The 22,532-nt window shown below is 32.9% G+C and overlaps 1 protein-coding gene and 3 non-coding genes across 5 annotated transcripts; 2 read left to right on the forward strand and 2 right to left on the reverse strand.

Moving 5' to 3' along the window:
• Nucleotides 1-1,818: 1,818 nt before the first annotated feature.
• Nucleotides 1,819-12,382, reverse strand: drd (drop dead). 2 transcript variants are annotated; one of them, XM_077432162.1, is made up of 13 exons: nt 12,233-12,382; nt 11,732-11,899; nt 6,921-7,165; nt 6,623-6,831; nt 6,465-6,538; nt 4,447-4,631; nt 4,197-4,357; nt 3,926-4,094; nt 3,650-3,852; nt 3,447-3,573; nt 3,194-3,383; nt 2,977-3,122; nt 1,819-2,904 (listed from the first exon to the last, which is right to left on the reverse strand). In XM_077432162.1, coding segments are annotated over exons 2-13 (1,857 nt in total). In that variant the 5' UTR covers nt 11,733-11,899; nt 12,233-12,382; the 3' UTR covers nt 1,819-2,757. The 2 variants fall into 2 exon arrangements, with proteins under 2 accessions (XP_077288288.1, XP_077288289.1); XM_077432163.1 differs by lacking the exons at nt 11,732-11,899; nt 12,233-12,382 and adding an exon at nt 9,097-9,161 and having other exon boundaries at nt 6,921-7,010; nt 7,124-7,165.
• TRNAS-UGA (transfer RNA serine (anticodon UGA)) lies at nt 9,607-9,688 on the forward strand. The gene has a single exon. It is a non-coding gene; the product is annotated as a tRNA-Ser (tRNA).
• On the forward strand, nt 10,078-10,159 carry TRNAS-GCU (transfer RNA serine (anticodon GCU)). The gene has a single exon. It is a non-coding gene; the product is annotated as a tRNA-Ser (tRNA).
• Nucleotides 11,949-12,030, reverse strand: TRNAS-AGA (transfer RNA serine (anticodon AGA)). Its single transcript has one exon. It is a non-coding gene; the product is annotated as a tRNA-Ser (tRNA).
• Nucleotides 12,383-22,532: the final 10,150 nt, after the last annotated feature.

A 22,532-nucleotide genomic window follows, 5' to 3' on the forward strand; every position in this document is an offset into this window, starting at 1 on the left:
AAATCACTACGTACATACATATGTACTTCATCGGCAGTCGTTAGTTATTCCGTATATGCGTATTTCCGTATATTTTCTGCGCACTCCGTATATTGCCGAAGTGCTGTTCGGAGAACACATATTACCGCGGTGCACAGGTTACAATGCTCTGCTCTAGCATATAAAAGAAACCTAAGCATGCCTCGCAGTCCCAAAAATAACCCCCTGGAGTGTTTTCGGTGATATTTTGTCTTTGTATTGATATGGGCTAATCCCATATTTGAAGAAATGTAGGAGAAACTTGTCGAAATAATAAGATTGTACTAATTAACAATGAATTGGGAACGGCCTTTCTTGACTGGAAGCCATGTAGACATGCCGTGCTGCTCATTTGAATGTGTTTTCGCCCTTAATCAACGTTTTGAGGCACATAACACGCCCGCTGCTGCGACATAATTTTAAAGAGCACACAGAAAAGCTTTCTGCATACATACTCACATGCAAGTGTGTGTGAATGCTGTAGCCATACAACTAATTGTGTATATTCGTATACTAAAATATATATATTATAAATGTTTGTTTTAAAAATATCTACATATAGCGATGTGGTGTTGCCGGTGAACTCGATGTTTATTAATAAATGTTGTTGACGCATTTGCAATTTGTACTAGTTATTTGTATTAAAAAAAAAAAAGAAACGCATGCTAATATTTAGATATTGTCAATTTTTAAATGTGATAGCGGGGCGCCGGTCGTTGTATACTACTACCGATGAAGTTTCGCATCTTTGTCCGCGAACGGCGCCACTGTCCACCACCATTGTAACTAATTCTGCAGACAAATATAATATATATGTATTGCCGATTTCTGCAGAAGGATCATATCTCCCTTTGTAATTCTCATTTCCATAATAAAAGCATAAACATTTTTGCAAAAATGTATTAAAGCAAAAACAAAAGCATACACATTTTTTTATTTATTTTTATTATTTCTTTGAAATGTAATTGGAAATCAAACATTTGATATACAATAGCCGAGTTTGCCCAGTGTTGCTCAGACGGGCGAATTATATATATATATAAAAAGTTGATCTTTTTCAGAAAACTATGTAGTATACACATACGGTCTGCATAAGTTAAGGTGACTTATGCATGTCTCGTTCATATTCGAAGAAAAATTCAAGTAATCTCTATTCGTACTATATTAATATGGTATTGTCTTAATTTGTCTGCAGAATTGCTTGCTAGTTGAATAAAAATAAAATACATATATATTATGTGCACTTGCGATGATGTTTTGATTATTGGATTACGTTGAGTTGTTTAGTCATTGTTTAATACATCACGAGAATATATTTGAAAATTTTCGTCGTCTTTTATTGTATAATCATTATTTGACAGCTGTATGTTGAGCAAAAAGTAAAAATAATGTGTAATTTTGTTGAGTAAATAAATTAATAAATATGTATGTAATGTAACGATGAGTTAAATGTTGCTCGCACTCATGTCAATTAGTAGTCAGACTGTTAGATGAAGACGAAAAAATAAAAAAAAATATGAGCATCTCGTTTTTCTTTTTTTTTTTTTGTAGCTAAACTAAGTCGATGAGGGGAAAGAGTGCGGTGTCAAAATCTTCGAATGGCATATTTCGTGATATTTAAACAACTGTCAACACATTTATAACAATGTTCAAATGATGGACAATTTTACTGCATCGAAGCCGACTCTTGAACCCATCGTAATATGTATATAGACTATTATTGCTAAGTGAAGAAATATTATAAAACATATATATTATATATACATGATATATATTGCAAATAAATAAAGGAATGATTAAAAATATATGGCTTTTATTATATACTAGTAGTTCCACCTGCCTTTGCTCGGTATTCTTAACATTCATTTGTTTCCTTATGTATTAAATTTATTTGAATAATTACTACCCCCATCTATGTATAAAACTAAACACTACAAAGACGTCACCCAGATTTAAAATTTGCAAACTTCAAACGCGTCTTAAACGATATTTTATGTCTATCGTAATGGCGGAGGATCCATTTACTTATATTGATGACCAAAATGAGCAACATGACAAAGAATGAAAACGATCGGATAAGAGGCAAATTTTTTCCTGAATTGTAAGTGAAAGTAAGTGAAACGTAAAGGAGGTTTGTAAAAAAATGCATATTTAACGATAGCCAATCAGAAATAAATTACACACACACATACACAACTGGCTTTGTTTTATATATGTATAGGATGAGATGAAATATTTACATTACTTAAATGTATCTTTTAAAACATTATGTACCGGCTTTCAATCCTTGTAATTTAGATTTCCATCTTAACATACACGATGAAATCAAATGAAGTAAATTAATCTTAAATTTAAATATTGATGGTTAGGATTTTAGCACACTTAAAACTACATACTTAATACTAATTTCAAATGAGGAACATATTGTACTTGTGAACAGAAAATTAATAATGATTTGAGCAAACACTCATCGTTATACATAGATCCGTCACCTATATCGTATCTAGAAAAATGGAAACATTACCCTTTTTCAACAACTGCAAGATTTTAGCATACGAAATCCAAAATATTTTGATTAAAAGATTTAAAATTATTAGCAGCAATGATAAAATTATCCAATGGGTGTCGCTAATTCTCCAGAAATTAACGTCTATACTAAAAAAAATTGAATCGACTATCGTATGCCTAAATTAATTATAATTATCTTACTTAAGACTAAAAATACTATCTAAAAACCAATCAATCGATTTTTTTTATTTTACTGTTCTCTTGGAGCTTCTTCTTATTGTTGAAAATTATATTTTTAATATTTTGAAACGGTAAATCAAATATCACAGTTAAAACTATCGACAAAAATATAATACAAGCAAATTCCTTCATATTGAACTGAAACATAAATAAATTCATTTTATTCATTGTGCAAAATTTCACATATACAAAATGTATTAATATTATTACCAATGCTCCGTAGAAATCATAATACTGCGGTGTTCTCGTTATACCAATATTGAAAAAATACACTGGGAATTGCGTCAAATACACAGCATAACTCAAACGAGTCCACACCAAGAAACCCCGCCATGAAAACACATCGCCTAATAAACCTAAAACGAATTACCGTTTATTAATAAATTCATAAAATAAGAATATAGACTTATAAGATTATATGTATCACTATTGTATCCATGGTGGGTAGTATAAACGATCCATGCAAACGAATAGCACCAAGCTATGGGCGCAAAAGCTGCAAAAATGGCATTATGGAAAGAGCTATACTTATATCCGATACAGCTCATACTAATCGGACCGAAAAAGGCAGCACAGAATAAAGCAGTCGCAATTGTCCAACCGATGAACAGTTGATTCTAAAAACATATATGTACATATATAAAATGAATCATACATATGTATTTACTTAAGAAACTTACCTGTGTTAATCTTTTAGTAGGTGTATATCTCAATACTTTGGCGAGCAATATTCCCATTACGTAGACTGTAAATCGGTGTGCAGGTAAGATGTACATACGATTTGCAGTTTTGAATAGTTGTTGTACACTAAAATACATCACAAAGATCGAAATCATTTATTTACTTGAATTTACAATCTGCAATGTCTTGCAATGGAACTTACGTCGCTCCAAAGTAAACGAAATTGGCCATATTCATAGTGTAAGAAACGTAAAACCTAGCAATCGTCGATAGTGTTGCTAAAGCAATCAATATATAAAGTATTCTATTTGCATATTTCTTTTGAAGTCCCATCAATATCACTATAGGGACACCAATGATGAACAGTTGGGTATCTATTCCGATGTGATGAGTATGTGTCAGACACTGAAAAGTTGTGAAATTATAATAATATGAAGTTTTATATGTGTATTACAACTTAATGTGTGTTAAAATGTACCATATTTTCAAATCCAAAATAGTTGTGTATGAAAAAATAATTTCTCCACCAATATTTCTTGCAAATATCAGCATGGTGATCTACTACGAGCGGAAATTGTGGTCCGGAACCTAATTCGGGCAAAATCCAGGTGCAAAATAGTATTAAAGCACTCAGTGTTGGTATCAGCCTGAAATATATTCAATGTTAGTCATTTTTAAATATGGAAAAAATTTAAGTTTTCATTTATTTAATAATAATTAAATTACTTATATGGAAAATAAAATCTAACCTAAAAAGTCTTCCGATATATTCCTTTGCAATATTAACAGTTTTATTGTGTTCAATGCGGCCGACGATTGAATAATAAGTAAGCAATCCACTGAACATGATAAAAGGATCCGTATATAAGCTGGCGGCTCGTCCCGTAACACTGAACGGTGTTCCTAAACTCTAAACATAAATTTTGTTCTAAATGCAAACGTAATAAATGATAGAGAAATCATATCGAGACATTGACATAAAATTAAATAAAATATTACTTCTGCCATTTCAGTCCTGTTTAAGTACGGATAGAAAAATATAGCCATCGAATTGTGTGAAAACAAAAGCATCAACGAGTTCAAAAATCTAATTCCGTGCACAGCTTTAATGTCATCATTAGACCTTTCCAATGAAAATATTGTTTTCATGGTGTTCTTCAATGAAAAACTCATGACTATTTCATCTGAAAAACATAATATTATTTTTAAATCCTTTAGGTGACGATCAATCCCGCTTTTTTATTACAAAATAATTTTAAAAAGCAAATATACATGGATAATTATGTTAGTTACATACTAAGTTATATTTGCATTATAAAGATTTCAGTTTAAAATGAAAATCAATCATCATTGACAACAATTACTCAATACTCAAACTCAAACTGCGATTGATGTCTTTGTTATGGTTCTTTGCTGATAAAATTGTGACTCCAAATAGGACGATATTAAATTATTTTATATACAAGAATAAACTTTTACTTTAGTTTTTAATTGGTATAAATTGTGGTACAATATATTATTTATTTTTCCTTACTATAATACTTCCAGAATATATTATTTATTTATTTATTTACTAAAATTAAGCCATAGCGACATTACATGGGTCTACCTCACGGGACCGAAAGTGAAAAGGTCCAAAAAGCAAATATCGGAAGGCAAAGATCGAAAATCGAAAGATCTTAAGTCGAAAGATCAAAAAAAAAGGGTGCATGGTAAACGGTACTATGTATATATAATATATATCAGTGGCATGCGGCAATTATCTCTCTTTTTGTCATACAGCCTTGTTTAGTGTGCGCGCGCAGGATACGGGAGGAAAAGCCTGTTCCTCTTGTTCCTGTTGTATCCTGCTCGCGCAAATTAAGTGAGGATGTACGACGGGGGGAGAGAGACTTTTACCGCACGTCATTGATATATGTATATACTAACCGTTTTTCATATGTATGCATGATAAACGAATATTTTCGGCTTTTTCACGGTCAACCACATTACAGATATACGATTCGGTGATTATTCCGCACACGTCACTAAAATCTTGATCACAGAACATCTGACACCTGAAAATTCCAGCCATCGAGAGCTACCCACGCGAACTACCATATTAACATACAATGTTATAACGATTGTCGTGTGCGCAATCGTAATAATATGCGAAATAATCAGTTTACAAGATATAATCCAGGGTGCAGTGCCGGTTTTAGGGGGGGGGGGCTAAGTCGGGCGGCGCCCAAGGGCGCCAAATAAGTTTGTCACGCTAAAAAATCACCTTTGGGGCGCCCAACGATGCCCCAAAGGTGATTTAAAATTTAAAATTAGAGCGCCAAAAGCCATTCAAAATTTTAGATTAGAGCGCCAAAGGCGAAAGTTCTTTCTAAGGGTGTTTAGAAAAGTTGTCCGAGGGCGCCATCGGGTGTAAAGCCGGCACTGCCAGGGTGTCAGGTATGTAGTTATTGTCATATCCTTGTATATTTGCATCAAACTATCTACATATATTATGTAAGTTACAGTCGAAGTGTTCACTCACGAACGTACTAGTTTGTTCATACACGAACTATTGGCTTAAGTTTAAGTAAACAGTCAACAGCTATCTTCAAATAGATTCATCAGGTGTCATATGAAACTTTAAGCTGTCAAAACTATTGAGATGTCAAAACGCCAAGTATTCAAAGATGAAATCCTATGGAAACCACATTATAACGTTGCTATAATTCCTGTTGTGCTAATATTAAAAAAAAATTACAACCCAGGGTAAGTATACAAATATACATAGAGGATGGGGCAAACGATTGAGAATACTTAAACTTATGCCCGATAATTTGTGCATGAAAAAACTACATAGTGCGTTTGTCAATTTGTTATTTTGTGTACAATATAACAGGCCAGATTAGTTGGTGTATGAACAAATAAGTATGGTCATGAATGAATTAAATGTTCACTCGGTCTGTAACATATGCGCATATATAATATGTATAAAAGTTTCAAACAATCAATAATACACAAAATGAAATGAAACTTACTAGCATTGTTTTCGGCTTTCATGTCACACACCGTTGCATATGTGACCAATCCGATCATGAAAAAAAACAGCATTCTGTGCATACATACATAGAATGCAAAACATTATTATTTTACCAAAAATCAAGTTAAAAACATTTTCATCAAGATTCAAACATACCCGACTACGATCGAGCCATTAGATTCAAACGATCCACGCTCCACCTGACACAATTCAGGATCTACCGACACACTAACACTAATCTTGTCAGTGTCGACGAATCGGTTCAACATTCCACTTGCTATCTTCTCAATATCGACGGAAGAACAAGCGCCGGGAACACACATGCCCCACGACATCGACGAGAAACGAGGAACTCGATGACCTGGCTGAAATTTATCCAATAAAGCAATTCATTCGTTTGATAACATTATAATTTTCGTTCTCATATAAAAAAGTATAACCTTTAATAACTTACATCGTCCAATTGACTTCTGAATATATGATGGGAGTGTATTAAGTCATAAAAGACTTTCATTTCTTCGGACATTGCAGAAATGATATTAATCTGAAAAGACGTTAGGCAATATTTTCCATTTATTTGCTTAGCATTTTTATTGGAATTGATATTGCGTTTAATTTTCAAGCATTGATCAAAATCTCCATATTGATTGACGTTACCATTCAATATTGACGTCGGTATTTTGGCGGTAGAATCGTACACTGGAAGCAAAAAATAGTACTACTTTTCATTTACTGTCCATCATTTATACTATATAATGATGAATATTTGTTTGTTTATTTTTCTCCTATTCAAATATACATACAATTTTTAATTTAAAAAAAAATTGATTTGAAAATTATTCAGCTGAATCATCTTGTTAAATTAGACACGATAAGCATTAACAGAAAAACCACGAGAATAATGAATCGTTTATATTAAAAAAAAACTACTTGTTTGAAAGAGACTTAAATCTAAGGTGACCGTTCGTACTTTTTTTTACCAGTACAGTACAGGTTTTTTGAGTATCTATCCTGGTATATATGTAAGTACTGGTTTTATCTTCACGTCAGATAAAACCAGTACACTTTTTTATCTAATAGATTTTTTTTTTTTTTTTTTTTTTTTTTTTTTTTTTTTGTGCCATCTTATCGATTCCCGATAAATCATCACCAGCGATATCGTTGCTCTTCAGATCATGTACGGGCACTACGGAATCATCACTCCGTCCCCAAAATTGTGAATTGGGCTTCTGAATCTCTCACATTCAGAACACCAATTCGTGAGGCTTTTTTCGCTTTAAACGCCTCTGCTGGTGAGTTGTGTCCAATAGCTGCAACGCTTCTATGTTAGGGTGACGGTGCAGTCTCAACTCGTGCCTCCCGGCGCATTCTCGGATGACTTCTTTTACTTTTTTGATTTTAAGGTCCTTGTGGATCTCTTCATTTGTGACGAAGCGATATGCATCGGTGATAATCCTCAAAAACTGGTTTTGACATCTTTGCATTTTTTCGATATTGGATGGCTTACTGCATCCCCACAGTTGTATGCCATATGTCCATATTGGCTTCACGATTGCCTGGTATATCAGTTTTTTGCATTGTAGGTCTAATTTGGAGTGTCTTCCTATTAGCCAATGCATTTCTCTTTGTTTAATTCGAATCTGTTCTAATAGATGTATTTTTTTTTTTTTTTGGGCAACGGGTTCCTTAGTCCCTAGCTAACATTATTTTTACATTGTACCTCCTTTATGTTTCACATTAATATTGCATCATTTACAACTAACTATTATGCGTAAGGGTTGCATACAAAAATATAATTTTGACATGTAAAAGACACACGATTGATGTAAAAGGCAATTAAAATGTAAATGTAAAAAAAATCACGCGCGTTGAATAGAGATAGCAAAACAATAATATATTTGAAATTAGTTCTATGATTGACAGATGAATTGTCTACACAAATGGACGAAAATATGTAAAAAGACAAATGGGTTAAAAAATTTTACTACCCTCATATTAGAGGCTATTGAATGTATTTTTTCTTTGCGTAAAACCCTAGGACAATAGGCAAATGATGGGTTCGAAATCTCTTCAATGTCCTCTTCAACGTCGGTTTGTAGCAATGGAATAATAATTTTTAGCTATTCACAGTTGATAAGCTCGATCACATTTATTATAGAAAAATATACATATATGTATGTAATTACGTAAATCTAAACAAACCGAATATTTTACCGAACAGCAGGAAAGCTCCGCAAAAAGCTGCGGGCACTAAGTCCGTACGCTAACACTAACAGGTATGTAAATTTGAAATATTTTCGAGTTAATAGCAATGAAAATAATTTCACCCCATTGATGTATAATACATTAGATCCGCCCTCACGTGTTATACTGGTCTCTTAACCTTTATAACCTTTTGGCGCATGCAAAATACATGGCGCATGCACAGTCTCTCTTAGTAGGTAGGTAGGTACCGCTGCGTCGTAGGGAAAAAAAACATTTTTTTTCCCAACTTCCCCGCTAGTTAAACCCCCAGCACCCCTCAGTTAGTGAAGACAAGATCTCCGACCAAAATCACACGTCAGAGCCCATCTATGTGTATTATACATCAATGTTTCACCCCCAAAGTAAGTGATAATAATTAAACATACGTATGTTCGAAAAAATCAGCTCTGAATACACGCACTTGTTACTTCTTCGATGCTCAAAAGCGACTGAAAGAATTGACGCTATAGTAAAACACATTTAAAAAGGGAACGAAAAACATTTCTGTGTGACATAATTTGTTTCAAATAACACGCATGTTTACATACGGTCGCAATCAATCGGTGTGTTTCATTATCATTATATAAGAAAAAATAATAATAATTAATATTTTTCAAGCACGGATAATCGAGAATACACTGTACATACATTCCTGTATGTTTGTCCATTAATCCTATCATTCTCCAAGTATATATTTTAATTTTACCGAAACGAAAAAAATATCGGTTCGGTTTTGGTTTTCGTTGTGCCAAAAAAATAACGGATAATTCGGTTTTCGGTCCGAGTCCGTGTTTAAAACTGATATGTTTAGTTCAAATGAGGCAATCATTTTGAATCAAACAATAATTTTGAATTTTGGTACTCTATATATTGAAATAATGAGACGAAGTAACCTAGCTGAGGTGTCCGAGTGGTTAAGGAGTTGGACTTGAAATCCAATGGGTTCTACCCGCGCAGGTTCGAATCCTGTCCTCAGCGTTCCTTTTTTTTTAATATTTTTTTTATTTATTTCATTGTAAAATATATATTTAAGTTTACACAAATACATAGTTATTGGAATAAATATAAATTTCCAATATTTTCTCGCTATGAACAAAAAAATCAGTACAAACGTCATATGTACGTTCGCGCAAGCAGTTCATTATAGAAAACACGTCCAATTTCTCTACGAGCTTCTTCATTTTGGTAACAAACGTTGACATAATTCACGACTGCCAAACTACACATACTTGAATTGTAAACCAGACTCCATATTACGCAGTTATTTCATTGAAACATTTGCTCAGTTGTGTTTTTATTTATATTTTTTAGCATTATCAATATTAAGGTGTATGAATTTAAGCATTAATTTGAGGCGCATCTTCATCGACGAGGTGGCCGAGTGGTTAAGGCGTTGGACTGCTAATCCAATGTGCTCTGCACGCGTGGGTTCGAATCCCATCCTCGTCGTCTCTGTTTTTGCACTTTTTTTCCATTTTTCATTACATTTTATATGTATTGAGCAAATAAACATTACTTAATTCGTTAAAAATACTATATTTAAAAAAAAAATGCCAAAAAATTTTTTTTATTTCAATATAAATAATATTTTATCATGAAAAAAGCCTTGTAAATGCAATTTATTTTTTTTTATATGCCTAATGAATTAAAGTTTTTATTCCGTTTTCGATTGACAGAATTTCGAACGCAAAATGAGATTCAGACTTTTGTTTAAAATTAAATTTAATTTCTGCTTAAGTAGAAGCGGCCACAGATGTCGCACTAACTCTTTCCAATTAAATATTCCACTCACAACTATTTATGTTATTTAACCTCGGGCATTCAATTAAATTAAATTGTAAATGTCAATTTGCGTTGGAAATATTATGAATGTCCGCTTTTATTCCGTGTGCGTATATTTCTTGTTCGCTTTTTTCCATGTTCGTCTCTATCGTACATATTTACAAGGGTATATATTTTTTTTGGTGGCACGACATCTCAGCGCAATCCAACTTAGCGCCGACCTTTCGGCGCAGACAACTCAGCGCAATAACAACTCGGCGGATGATAATTCAGCGCATGGACTATTCAGCGCAAAATCAATTTTTTCAATAAGTTTCAAATGCGTTTTCGAAAATAATTACTGTATTGAAATTGTCGGTCATATATTCATTATAATTTCATAAATGCGAATAAATTTATTTGGTACTCTTTGAGCCTTGAAATATTACGCAAGCAGGGTTTCTCAACTAAGGCCGCAAAATTTTATTTTTAAGCAGGGTTTCTAAACCGGGCAGCAATTTTTTTTTCAAATATATTTTTAGCTATTCAAACTTTATCTTATGCAGGGTTTCTAAACTAAACTGGATAGAGACGAACATGGAAAAAAGTGAGGTAGGGAGTATTTACGAACGAGTCTAAGATAGACTTCACTGAGAGGATTAGTGAAAAAATCTAATAGGGTTTTTGGTGCTTTTTCTTCAGCTAAAAAAAAAGCTTTATAGTGCGTTCTATTGCAGGTAATAGTGATAGCCATCTAGTTTTTGAATGTGAGAGTAGATTTTTATATTCAATATTAGCAAAATCACAGAAATCTTTTAGTCTTTCTGTTCTGGCGGTATTTATTCCGCGTCTGCGTGCGATGAATAATTCTGAGTATGAGAAAATTATCGATTCAAGATAAATTGATTGATGCCTAATACACATTTTTTGTCTCCCTTCTACACATAATTCTCCAGAAAGTATAAGCCAGAGACAAATAGTTCATTGTTGAATATTGATGTAGTTTTTACCAGACTGTTTGGAAAAAATGTTTATAGTTTATGTTAATTCAGAGTTAAAAACTTATCTAGGAATTTAAAAATTGGTAAACCGGGACATTTGGGCGTCCCGAGAGGTTTGTTCGGGACACCGGGACACGAGAATTAAAACTGATGACAATCCCGAGTAATCGGGACGCGTGAAAACCCTACATAGCCAAATTTTTTTTTTACTAGTATCGTAAGTGAAAGTAGAGGTTAGTAAAAAAAAAAAAATACTCACTTTTTAGTGCCCATAATTGTAGAGATTTTAATTCTTGTGTATAGATGTCAGTTTGGAGACGACATTCGCTACTTATTCCATTGATTCCTTCTGCACTGAATGCCGGTATCAAATCGAAATATTTATCTAAAAGTAAGCTTTTCACTTGTGATATATTTGAAGGATGATCTGTAAACAGAAATAAAAATAAAAATAAGATGCAAAAAAAAAACAAATTCGCAGTCGGTAGGATTCGAACCTACGCTCCCAGAGGGAATCTGATTTCTAGTCAGACGCCTTAACCGCTCGGCCACGACTGCCTTGCTATTTCGTGCTTTATTTTGGAATAAATCCAGTTGTATGAATTAAATAATTTAAATACTTCGATATACATAATATAAGTATCAGAATTTAATTCAAAATCAAAAACAATAAAAGTAAGTGCATATCAAAGGATAACAAAGAATGACTTTGAGCCAAATACCAACTGTCAAATAAACGCGAATGGTGGCAATTACAAACCAAAACCGCGTGCATTCGTCGTTGATTGCTTAGTAATAATTCACGATTATGCAATACTAAACAATGATATAACACATTCGAGAGCTGCACACTGGTCACTCGTTCGTTTACGGTGCGTAATTCTATCCCAAACTCAATCCGTCGGTCAATGGAAATCCGAATATGGAAACCCGCCGTATTTGACTGACCATTGGCCATAACCCGTATGCAAAGTCGACCTTGATAATCATATATATATATTTTATATAATGTCAAATGCATGCAGAGTATTTATAATATTTATATGAAATAGTCATAATAAAACTCATATGCGTATGTATGTATATGTACATATATGTATGTAGTGAGCGGATGAAAATCATTAACTTTTAATAAAACATCTTTTTCTTTCAATATTTTTATTTTATGAATACATATGTACATGATGGGTCTGGTTCAGTGCATCGAAAGTCGAAAGATCGGAAAGCAAATATCGGAAGGCAAAGATCATAAATTTTATTTTATTTTATTTAAAAAAAATCAATACCACAGAGACTTGACAGGTTGCCCCAAAGCGTCAATGTGATAATAATATAAATAATAAAAATCATAAAAAATATATAAAAAAAACATCATAAAAAAATAATAAAAATCATAAATAAAAAAAAAACACAAAAAATAATAAAAATCATAAATAAAATAAAAATTATTAATGTGCGCGCGCAGGATACGGGAGGAAAAGCCTGTTCCTCTTGTTCCTGTTGTATCCTGCTCGCGCAAATTAAGTGAGTATGTACCGTTCACCATACACCCTTTTTTTATCTTTCGACTTAAGACCTTTCGATTTTCGATCTTTGCCTTCCGATATTTGCGTTTTCGGGCGTTTCACATTCGGGCCCGTGAGGTAGACCCATATTATATATATATATATATATATATATATATATATATATATATATATATATATATATATATATATATATATATATATATATATATATATATATATATATATATATATATATATATATATATATATATATATATATATATATATATATATATATATATATATATATATATATATATATATATATATATATATATATATATATATATATATATATATATATATATATAAATATAAATATATATATATATATATATATATATATATATATATATATATATATATATATATATATATATATAATATATATATATATATATATATATCATTTTTGTCGTACTGCCTTAATTAATGTGCACGGGCAGGATACAAGAGGAACAGCCTGTTCCTTTTGTATCCTGCTCGCGCACATTAAGTAAGGCTTTACGACAAAAGGGGACATAATTTTACAGCACGCCACTGTTATATATGTATACTACCCGCTCTTCATATGTATGCATGGTAAACGAACAAGAATAAAGATTTCGATGCGGTGACGGCCACCGATACATGATATGTACACGTAATTAATAATATGTAAACAGTTGGCGTAATGGATTTTACAAATATTAGGCCTATCCCCAATTTGAACCAAGTACGAAATAAAGGCAATGATAGAACCATTGTATACAGGGTTGCCAGATTTCTGATATCACAGATTGGGACATTCACTATTTCGAAAGATCAAAATAAGTTAAGGAAGAAATTAAGAAAAAATACTACATCATTTTATTTAAATTATAATATATGTAAATAAGTATGTATGTACATATAATCAGTGGCGGCTCGTCCATACGCACTGCGGAACTCCAGCACCCCCGAAGCAAATTGAGAAAAATGTAATATTATAATATTGTACATAAATTTATGTATATTATGTATATGAAAATATCAATACAATTTAAGCGTGCATTAAGCTCGCCGGCACACCGATACATCCAATAATGATCATACACCGCGGTACTAATATCAGAAAGTGAGGCATCGTTTATGATTTTGTGCAGTACGGTTTTCGATGGAATATGCTCGAGTGGGCGAAGGAGGGGCGCGGGGAGGGCGCTCGCAGCCAGAAGCTTGGTCTCGTACTGCCACTCCCGACAGTATTTCGTATTGCGTCGTATGCGCGCGACCAACACCTGTCACTTTTTCTCATTCCTTCTGCTTTCGCTTTAAAAGTACAGAAATAAAATGCCAAAGGAAGATCTACTACTAACCATTGAATCATATGCAATTCTAGATAAAGGAAAGCTTCAGAATGAATTAAAAGTGTTTTACTCAAGGAAAGAAATTCATAGCTTTAATGATTTATTAACATTGTCAAAATTTATTTCTGCAAACAATTTATGTAAAGTTCTTGAGTAAATATCAAAGCTAATTCAAATTCTGCTGACAACTCCAATGACAACCGCTGAGTTAGAACGGTGTTTTTTGTCAATAAAAAGAATACAGACATATAGAATACAGACTGAAACCTAAACTGTCGGCTGGTCCAGATCTCATTCCTGCGTATGTGTTGAAAGCTTGCAAAGCTCCTTTAACGCAACTACTATGCTTTATCTTCAATTTGTCATTAAATTCGGGAATTTTTGGAAAATCACAAAAATTGTTCCCATTTTTAAAAAAGGTGACATTTTATCAATTACAAATTATAGACCGGTTGCGTTACTTTCTGCTCCTGCCAAGGTGCTCGAGGCAATTTTACATCGGTATATCTACAATCACTGTGAACCATATTTGATCGATCAACAACATGGATTTAGAAATTCTCGTTCAACAGTTACTAATTTATTATGTTTTTCCAATTATGTAACCAAATCGGTTGATGCGGGAAACCAAGTCGATGTAGTATATACCGATTTCATGAAGGCCTTTGATATGGTAGACCATAATGTTTTGTTTGTGAAGTTAAGAAATTTTGGGTTATCAAATGGCTTGATGCAACTTATACAAAATTACTTAGAATATCGGAGGCAATTTGTTTATTTTCACCCTAATTCCTCAAATGAGTTTATTTCATATTCTGGGGTACCTCAGGGGTCCAACTTAGGGACATTATTCTTTTTAATTTACATTAATGACATCTCAAAAATAATCAAGTATTCAGACTATCTTTTATTCGCCGATGACCTTAAGCTTTTTATGACAGTCAAGTCTCATAGTGACACAGCCCTTCTCCAATTGGACTTAGATGCGCTGTCAAGTTGATCTGTCGATAATAAATTATTTTTTAGCATTCAAAAATGCTGTGTTCTCAATGTGACAAGATCTTCAAATCGCTTGATTTATCCATATCGCCTAAGTGGTGTTGAATTAAAGTTTGTGGATGAATATTGTGATTTGGGGGTCTTGTTCTCGAATAATTTTCAATTTAAACGACACATAGACAATATTTGTTTGCGTGCAACAAAAATGCTGGGATTCTTACTAAGAGTTAGCAAACCTTTCCAGAGTACGTTGGTGCTTAAAATTCTTTATGAATCTTTAGTACGTAGTATTCTAGAATTTTCTTCTATTATATGGAATCCTACCCATATAACTCATTCATTGAAGATTGAGAGAATCCAAAAACGGTTTCTCAGATATCTTTATTTGAAACAGTATGGTTATTATCCTTGGCTATATCCTAGTGCATTCCTATTAGGGGCGTTAGGTTTCAACTCATTGGAGTCTCGTCGGAATATGTTACTGGGAAGGCACTTTTTTAAGCTGTTGAATGGGATAATACACAATCCTCAGGTTCTAAATGAATTTAGGTTTAATGCACCTTGTAAATTCAGGGACTTGAGAAATCGTGATTTGTATGTTCCTCCTGTGGCTCGCACAAATATGTTGTCAACGGCTCCTATATCTAGGGCGATATATCTGCTTAACAGGATTTCTGGCGAAATTGACCTCTTCAATATAAAATATACTAATCTGGTTGAGTGGTTGTTGAGGAATACCAGTGGTTGATTTTGCCTATTATAAATATTAATGATTGTTATAACTTTATCTATGTTTTTTCTTTTTTTTTATGATTTTAATGATGTTGTGTTAATATTGTTATTATTATAAGTTATTATTACTGTTATCATGTTATTATTGCTGAATGACCGGCCACAGCGACGCGTTGGAGATCTCTGTATTGTCACTGTGACTAATATGTTAAATAAATAAATAAATATGTATAAGAAACGATTGACGGCTCGGATTGAATAGATTGACGGCTTTGTCTATGCCGTCAATAGAAAACTACGTATACATAGATAAAGTAAAAAAAAATGATCATGAACTATGAAAAATTTAACCAAAAGGTGATTGACCTTTTTTCAAGGAAAAAAAACAGAAGGATCAATTTTATAATGAAATAAAAATACATATAATGTTAAATTTTAATAATTTTGATGTTAATAGTAAAACGTAATCCAAATAAACATTTTTTTATTTTTAATCAACCGTAGTACCCCCAGATATCTTATCCACGAGCCGCAACTGTATTTAATACATATGTATGTACTACATACCAATATAGTATATAAGAGAACATGTGAAAAATAGTAGCGTAATAATCCGCAGGAATCATAGTTATTAAAATACAATACAATAGATCTCATAGTTATTAAAATACAATACAAAATTGGGGTGACACCACTGATCTATTGTATCAGTGGTGTCACCCCAATTTTGGAACAACGGGTTTGCTATTTAATTTATTTTGAAAATATACATGTAAATATATAATACTAGTGGTTTTACCCGGCTTCGCTCGGTATTTGTAATATAAGTAGCTTAAACATTGTAAAACAATCTAATAATAAATATTCATTTGTTTTTTTATTAAATTTATTTGATTCGAAAAAAAATAATATTCAACGATATCGATATCGTCGTTATACAAACTTTGATTTTTTTTCGATGCTCCCACCCAAACCTTTAAACCTTACATACATATGTACATACAAAGTCTCTTTCGAAATTTTATATTAAATACTTTTTTTTTTCGTCCAAGACACTATTACATGAAAGTTCATTACATTTTCAAGATTTGTAATATTTTTGACAAAAATTATATGAATTTTTAGATTAAATAACGGGTTTCCGGAAACTTTTGATTTTTAACAACGGATTTCCGGAAACTCATGGAAACCATTAGGGCGATACCACTGCAATAGATACAATCAAAGGAATTAAATTTTTATTTGAATGAAAAAAAATATGCAATCATAACAGTTTTACTAAAAGTATATTTCCAAGCTTTTTAGCTTGTTTCAAAATATGTTCGCCTTTATTGCTCGATGAAAAATTTCTAAAATCATTACAATTTTAATCAAAATTTTGCCTAATCATTAATTTAACTCGTTTTTAATAATTGTTTACACCATTTCTCTCCTTTCTCGAAGTTGCACTCATTAGACTAAATACTCTTTTTGTCATTGCATTGGAATTGGGGTGTGGGTGGGCCACAATTTTATATAAATTATTACAAGCGGAATGATCTTTAAAAAATATTATCAATTTCTCATCTATTGTTTTTTTTTATTTTGCTTTGTTTGACATATAAATAGATAATATAAATAGCCGTGTTTCCTACAGGCTAATTTTAAATAATAAACACAATGTTACATAATGTAGTTCATTTCAAATTACGTAACATAGAGGTTATTCCCCCTTGAATTTACAAGTCGCAAGGGTGAACTTGAATTTTCAAACGCCTGTATGCTTGATTTGACTACTGGAAATCCCCATGATATCAAACGTCTCGTTGTGAATGATAATGAGTTCAAAGCATGTACATATGTACATACGTTTGGACAAAGATATTGCATTACCAATTCAAAATCTTAACTACCGAGAAGAACATCACTGTGTATACAAGGTCGTTGAGCGTTTTATAATCTTGCGGTTTTTTTGCACACGACATGCCATTGGTCTCATCGAGCCTATGTACAATGTGATCACACTTCAAGTACTATATAACTAACCAGTCATCAAATTTAGAAACATTTGAATATGAATTCTTTTTTTGAAACATTTGAATATGAATTCTTTTTTTGAAACATTTTACCGGTTAAAAAAAGGACAAGTTACCGGTTTAAGTTGAATATTTGTGTAACTTATAACCAGACTTCGGCGCTCGGGTTCTATTTCCTAGGAAAGAGGGTTGATTAGTATTGTCCTACAAAGTTAGAGAGCAAAAAAAAGGTTGACTATAAAAATTGACAATAGTGAACCAATTTTTTTGGGCAGAATCACTCTGGTGCCGATCCTTACTTATAACTACAGATCAGCGCCAGCGTGCAAAAATGGGCTCACCATTGTCAATTTCTATGGTCAGCCTTTTTTTTGCTCTCTAGCTCTGGAAAATAGCACCGTTGCACCTATCCTTACTTCTAACCAGTGGCGGTACGTCCATACGCACTGTGGAACTGTAGCACCCCCAAGCAAATCGAGAAAAATGTAATATTATAATATACATAAATTTATGTATATTATATAAAAATATCAATATTATTTAAGCGTGCATTAAGCTCGCTTCGATACATCCAATAATTATTATACACCGCGGTACTAATATCAGAGAGTGACGCATCTTTATGATTTTGTGCAGTACAATGGAATATGCTTTTCACCCAAGGAAAGAATTGCATAGTTTTAATGATTTATTAACGTTGTTAAAATTTATTTCTGCAAGCTGTATTTTTTGACGGTGTTTTTTGTTATAAAGAATAAAAATACATATAATGTTTAATTTTAATAATTTTGATGTTAATAGTAAAATATAATCCAAATAAACATTTTTTTTATTTTTTATCAACCGCAGCACCCCCAGATACCCTATCCACGAGCCGCCACTGCTTATAACTAGTCACCGGACCCATAAGGTGCCGTGTATTGTTCAAAGGTTGTAAATGCATTGTTAAAGGTTTGTCGAACCTTTTTTACAAAGAATTTACAACAATGGAACAATGGCTAGCACTGTGACTATCCTACCTCTACTTATAACTAAAGATAAGCGCAAGGTTGCTATTTTCCAGGAAAGAGGGGTTCTCTATTGTCAATTTCTATTGAGAACCTTTTTTTTGCTCTCTGACTTTGTAGGTTGACAATAGCCAAACCCTCTTTCCTGGAAAATAGCACCTTAGCGCCTATCCTTACTAATAATTACAGATCGGTGCCAGCGTGCAAAAATGGCCTCACCTTTGTCAATTTCTATGGGCAAACTTATTTTTGCCCTCTAACTTTGTGGTTTGCCCTCTTTCCTGGAAAACAACACCACCGCGCCTATACTTACTTATAGCTGGCTACGGATACTCATCAGTAGAGGTAGGACCGGAAGCGTGCCTTTTATTGTTCAATTGTTGTAAATGCTTTGTGAAAAAGGTTCGGCAGAGCAATGCATTTACAACATTTGAAGAATAAACGGCTCCCTCAGGGTCCGGGCTTTACTCATCAGTAGACACCGGATAGTCACAGTGCTTTTTCTAGGAATCGGGGCAATTTAGTTCTATTTACAAAGCTAGAGTCCAAAAAGAAAAACGTTCGGCAAACCTTTAACAATGCAATGAACAATACACATCACCCTCTAGGTCCGTTTTTGTCAAGACGGCACCTTGATTATCCGGCCTTTACTCATCAGTAGAGGTTCTTTGTTTATTGTTCGCGGTGCATTGTTCATTTTTATGATTCTTTTTTTTGCACTCTAAACCTTGTAAATAGACCCAAAACGCCCTGATTCCTGGAAAAAGCACGCTTTCGGTTCCACCGCTACTTATCAGGGAAGAAGTATTTTGTTTTTGTTGACTACGTAGAAAAACCTTTTTTACGAGCTTTTATTTCTTTGCTTGTTATTTGTTACGTGTATTGTTATTTGGGATTGATATAATGGTTATCCTACGTATAAACTTATAACTAGTCACCGGACCCTGAGGGGGCCGTGTATTGTTCAAATGTTGTAAATGAATTGTTAAAGGTTTGCCGAAATTTTTTTACAAAGGATTTACAACAATGGAACAATGAGCGGCACCTTGGCTATCTTACCTCTACTTATAACTAGAGGTAGGATAGTCACAGTGCTATCCATTGTTCGGCAAACCTTTAACAATGCATTTACAACCTTTGAACAATACACGGCCCCCTCAGGCTCCGGTGACTACTTATAACTGAATTCGCGTAACTACAACACCACTTCCCCAGAATTACAATTTGCCGTTGCAGCCGTCTGTAATTACAAAACTTTCGCTATCGAATGCAAATAGTGTCCTGCACTCGAAACGTGCAGCGATTTGTTTGATTTCGACGACCATTGTGTAAAAGTGTATTGCTCGGTACACCACTAATATTCCGAACATACGTGATCTTTTATAATTACTAAGAGTTTCCTAACGCTATCTCAAAAGAGGAGACGGCAAAATGTCCCAATATTAGTCCTATCAACCTAACATAATGAAGCTTCACTAAATCATACGCTGAATTGCGTGCTGTCCATTGTACATAATATGAAGCATATTACGTATGTACGTACCTATACATATATGATTATCTATTTACTAATCTAAAGCATTACATACATACAATGCAACGCGAGTTGACTTTTCGCAACGAATTTCGTAAATTCGCCATTGGTCATTTGACGTGAGCCCTTGCATACTGATAGTATAAAATTATATTGGGATTTTGGTCATTGTGCTGATTATTATTTATTACTGATCGTCGAACGCGGAACAGTGAACTTGACAAAATTGAAAATATCTTCCGATGACGCGTTCGACGGACGTACCTACAATTAAACATTTAAATGCACACTTCAACTTACTACACACCGTAATAAATTAATAATTATTGATCGAGTGTGGCATACGAGGTTATTTTTACCTGCCACTTATGGGGTAAATTAAAAATTAAAATTACATTTTATTACATATCGTTATGTCTCTAATGACACACTGTTCTCGAGTAATCGAATACGATGCGGGCCCTTAATGATTATTCAATCCAATCCAATGTACATTCGAAAGGAAAAGAAGAGCAATATGTATGTATGTGTAAGAGCAAATATGCTTGCAAGACGATTTTATCACTCCAGTAAGCAGTACCGTAGCGAGGCTATGGCAAATGGGCGAGTGCCAAGGGCGCTCGATGCGAGGGGCGCCGAAGGCTCCCCTCGCCTATTTTATTTTATTTTTTAATAAATAATAATATATTTAAAAATAAAATTCGGATAGGAGATGGTGTTCAAAATCGAAACCAATGGAAGCAGTTCACGATCAGTATGAGAACATATGTATACATATGTACTTTCAGTTTTAAAATACTAATTCACAATCACTTGCGAAACTTTCAAATGTACAATTATAAGTTTCTTGAATTTTTAAATTTGTGGAATCTGTGTGATAAATGGAATAAGGTTAGCATTGCGCTTCAGCAGAAAGAACAAGATAATTAGGTTATTAATTCAGGGCTCGATAATGATTTTAGGAATTTTTGAGAAAATAGTTTATGTAGAAGTTACTGAACATTGCACTAAATTGAATTATAAAAATTATCTAAGCATAATATTTAAAAAAATATATAACAATAGAAATTGAATTAGCAAGTAATGTAAATTTTGATAATAGAATAACAGACTTTGCTAACGCCAAATTCACGGAAAATTCATCCTTAGTGTTTTGTATCTGTAATAATTAATAGTTAAGTTGTTAAAAAAGTTATCGGTTACTTAGATAAAGAAAAATTATTTGAAACAACCATTTATAAAAATTAAAATAAATTATAAACATACGACAAAAAAATAAAATTCACGAAATTTTAATTGTGTTTAAGTGCACTGATTCCTTTTATAATATAATTTTTATTGCGAATTTGTCAATGTGGGACATTTATAATATAAATAATAATTGTTTTTTTTTTTAATGTGATTTTAAAATGTTTAATTTAAATATTTCAATAAATGTGTATTTTTAAATGAAGTAAATTCTTTAAATGTAATTAAAAACTATTAAAAGGGCGCCAAATTTGATATTTGCCAAGGGTGTCAAAAACATCGCTACGGCTCTGCCAGTAAGAGATAAATAGACAATTATTTGTGTCCTTTTGTATTAGCCTCTAAACTGGAGAGCTATGGACGAAATACAAGCAGGAGACAATGAAAAGGATTAAAGTACAACAGAACAACTGCTGCCGTGCCCTTTTCGGGCTGCCAAGGTGTTGCAGCGCATCGCATATGTTTGTATAAGGGCAGTTGCCTCAGTTTGAGGCCATTTTCAGGATGAGAGCGGCCTCCCTACGTTCTCGTGAATTTGTATCGCCAAATTGTATTTTTGCTGCCACGTTTTCTCATATCCACTCATCAATGTACACATGTTCGGTGTATGGAGCTACACACTTAACCGACCG

This window comes from Arctopsyche grandis, chromosome 6, assembly GCF_051622035.1.
Source record: "Arctopsyche grandis isolate Sample6627 chromosome 6, ASM5162203v2, whole genome shotgun sequence".
Taxonomy (NCBI): Eukaryota; Metazoa; Arthropoda; class Insecta; order Trichoptera; family Hydropsychidae; genus Arctopsyche; species Arctopsyche grandis.

Excerpts from the sequence above, each read along its gene's own strand:
- drd (XM_077432162.1), bottom strand. Across the intron at positions 4,095-4,196 it reads TATATCGGAAGACTTTTTAG|GCTGATACCAACACTGAGTG; the intron begins GTTAGATTTTAT and ends AATATATTTCAG. Across the intron at positions 3,853-3,925 it reads ATTTTGGATTTGAAAATATG|TGTCTGACACATACTCATCA; the intron begins GTACATTTTAAC and ends ACAACTTTTCAG.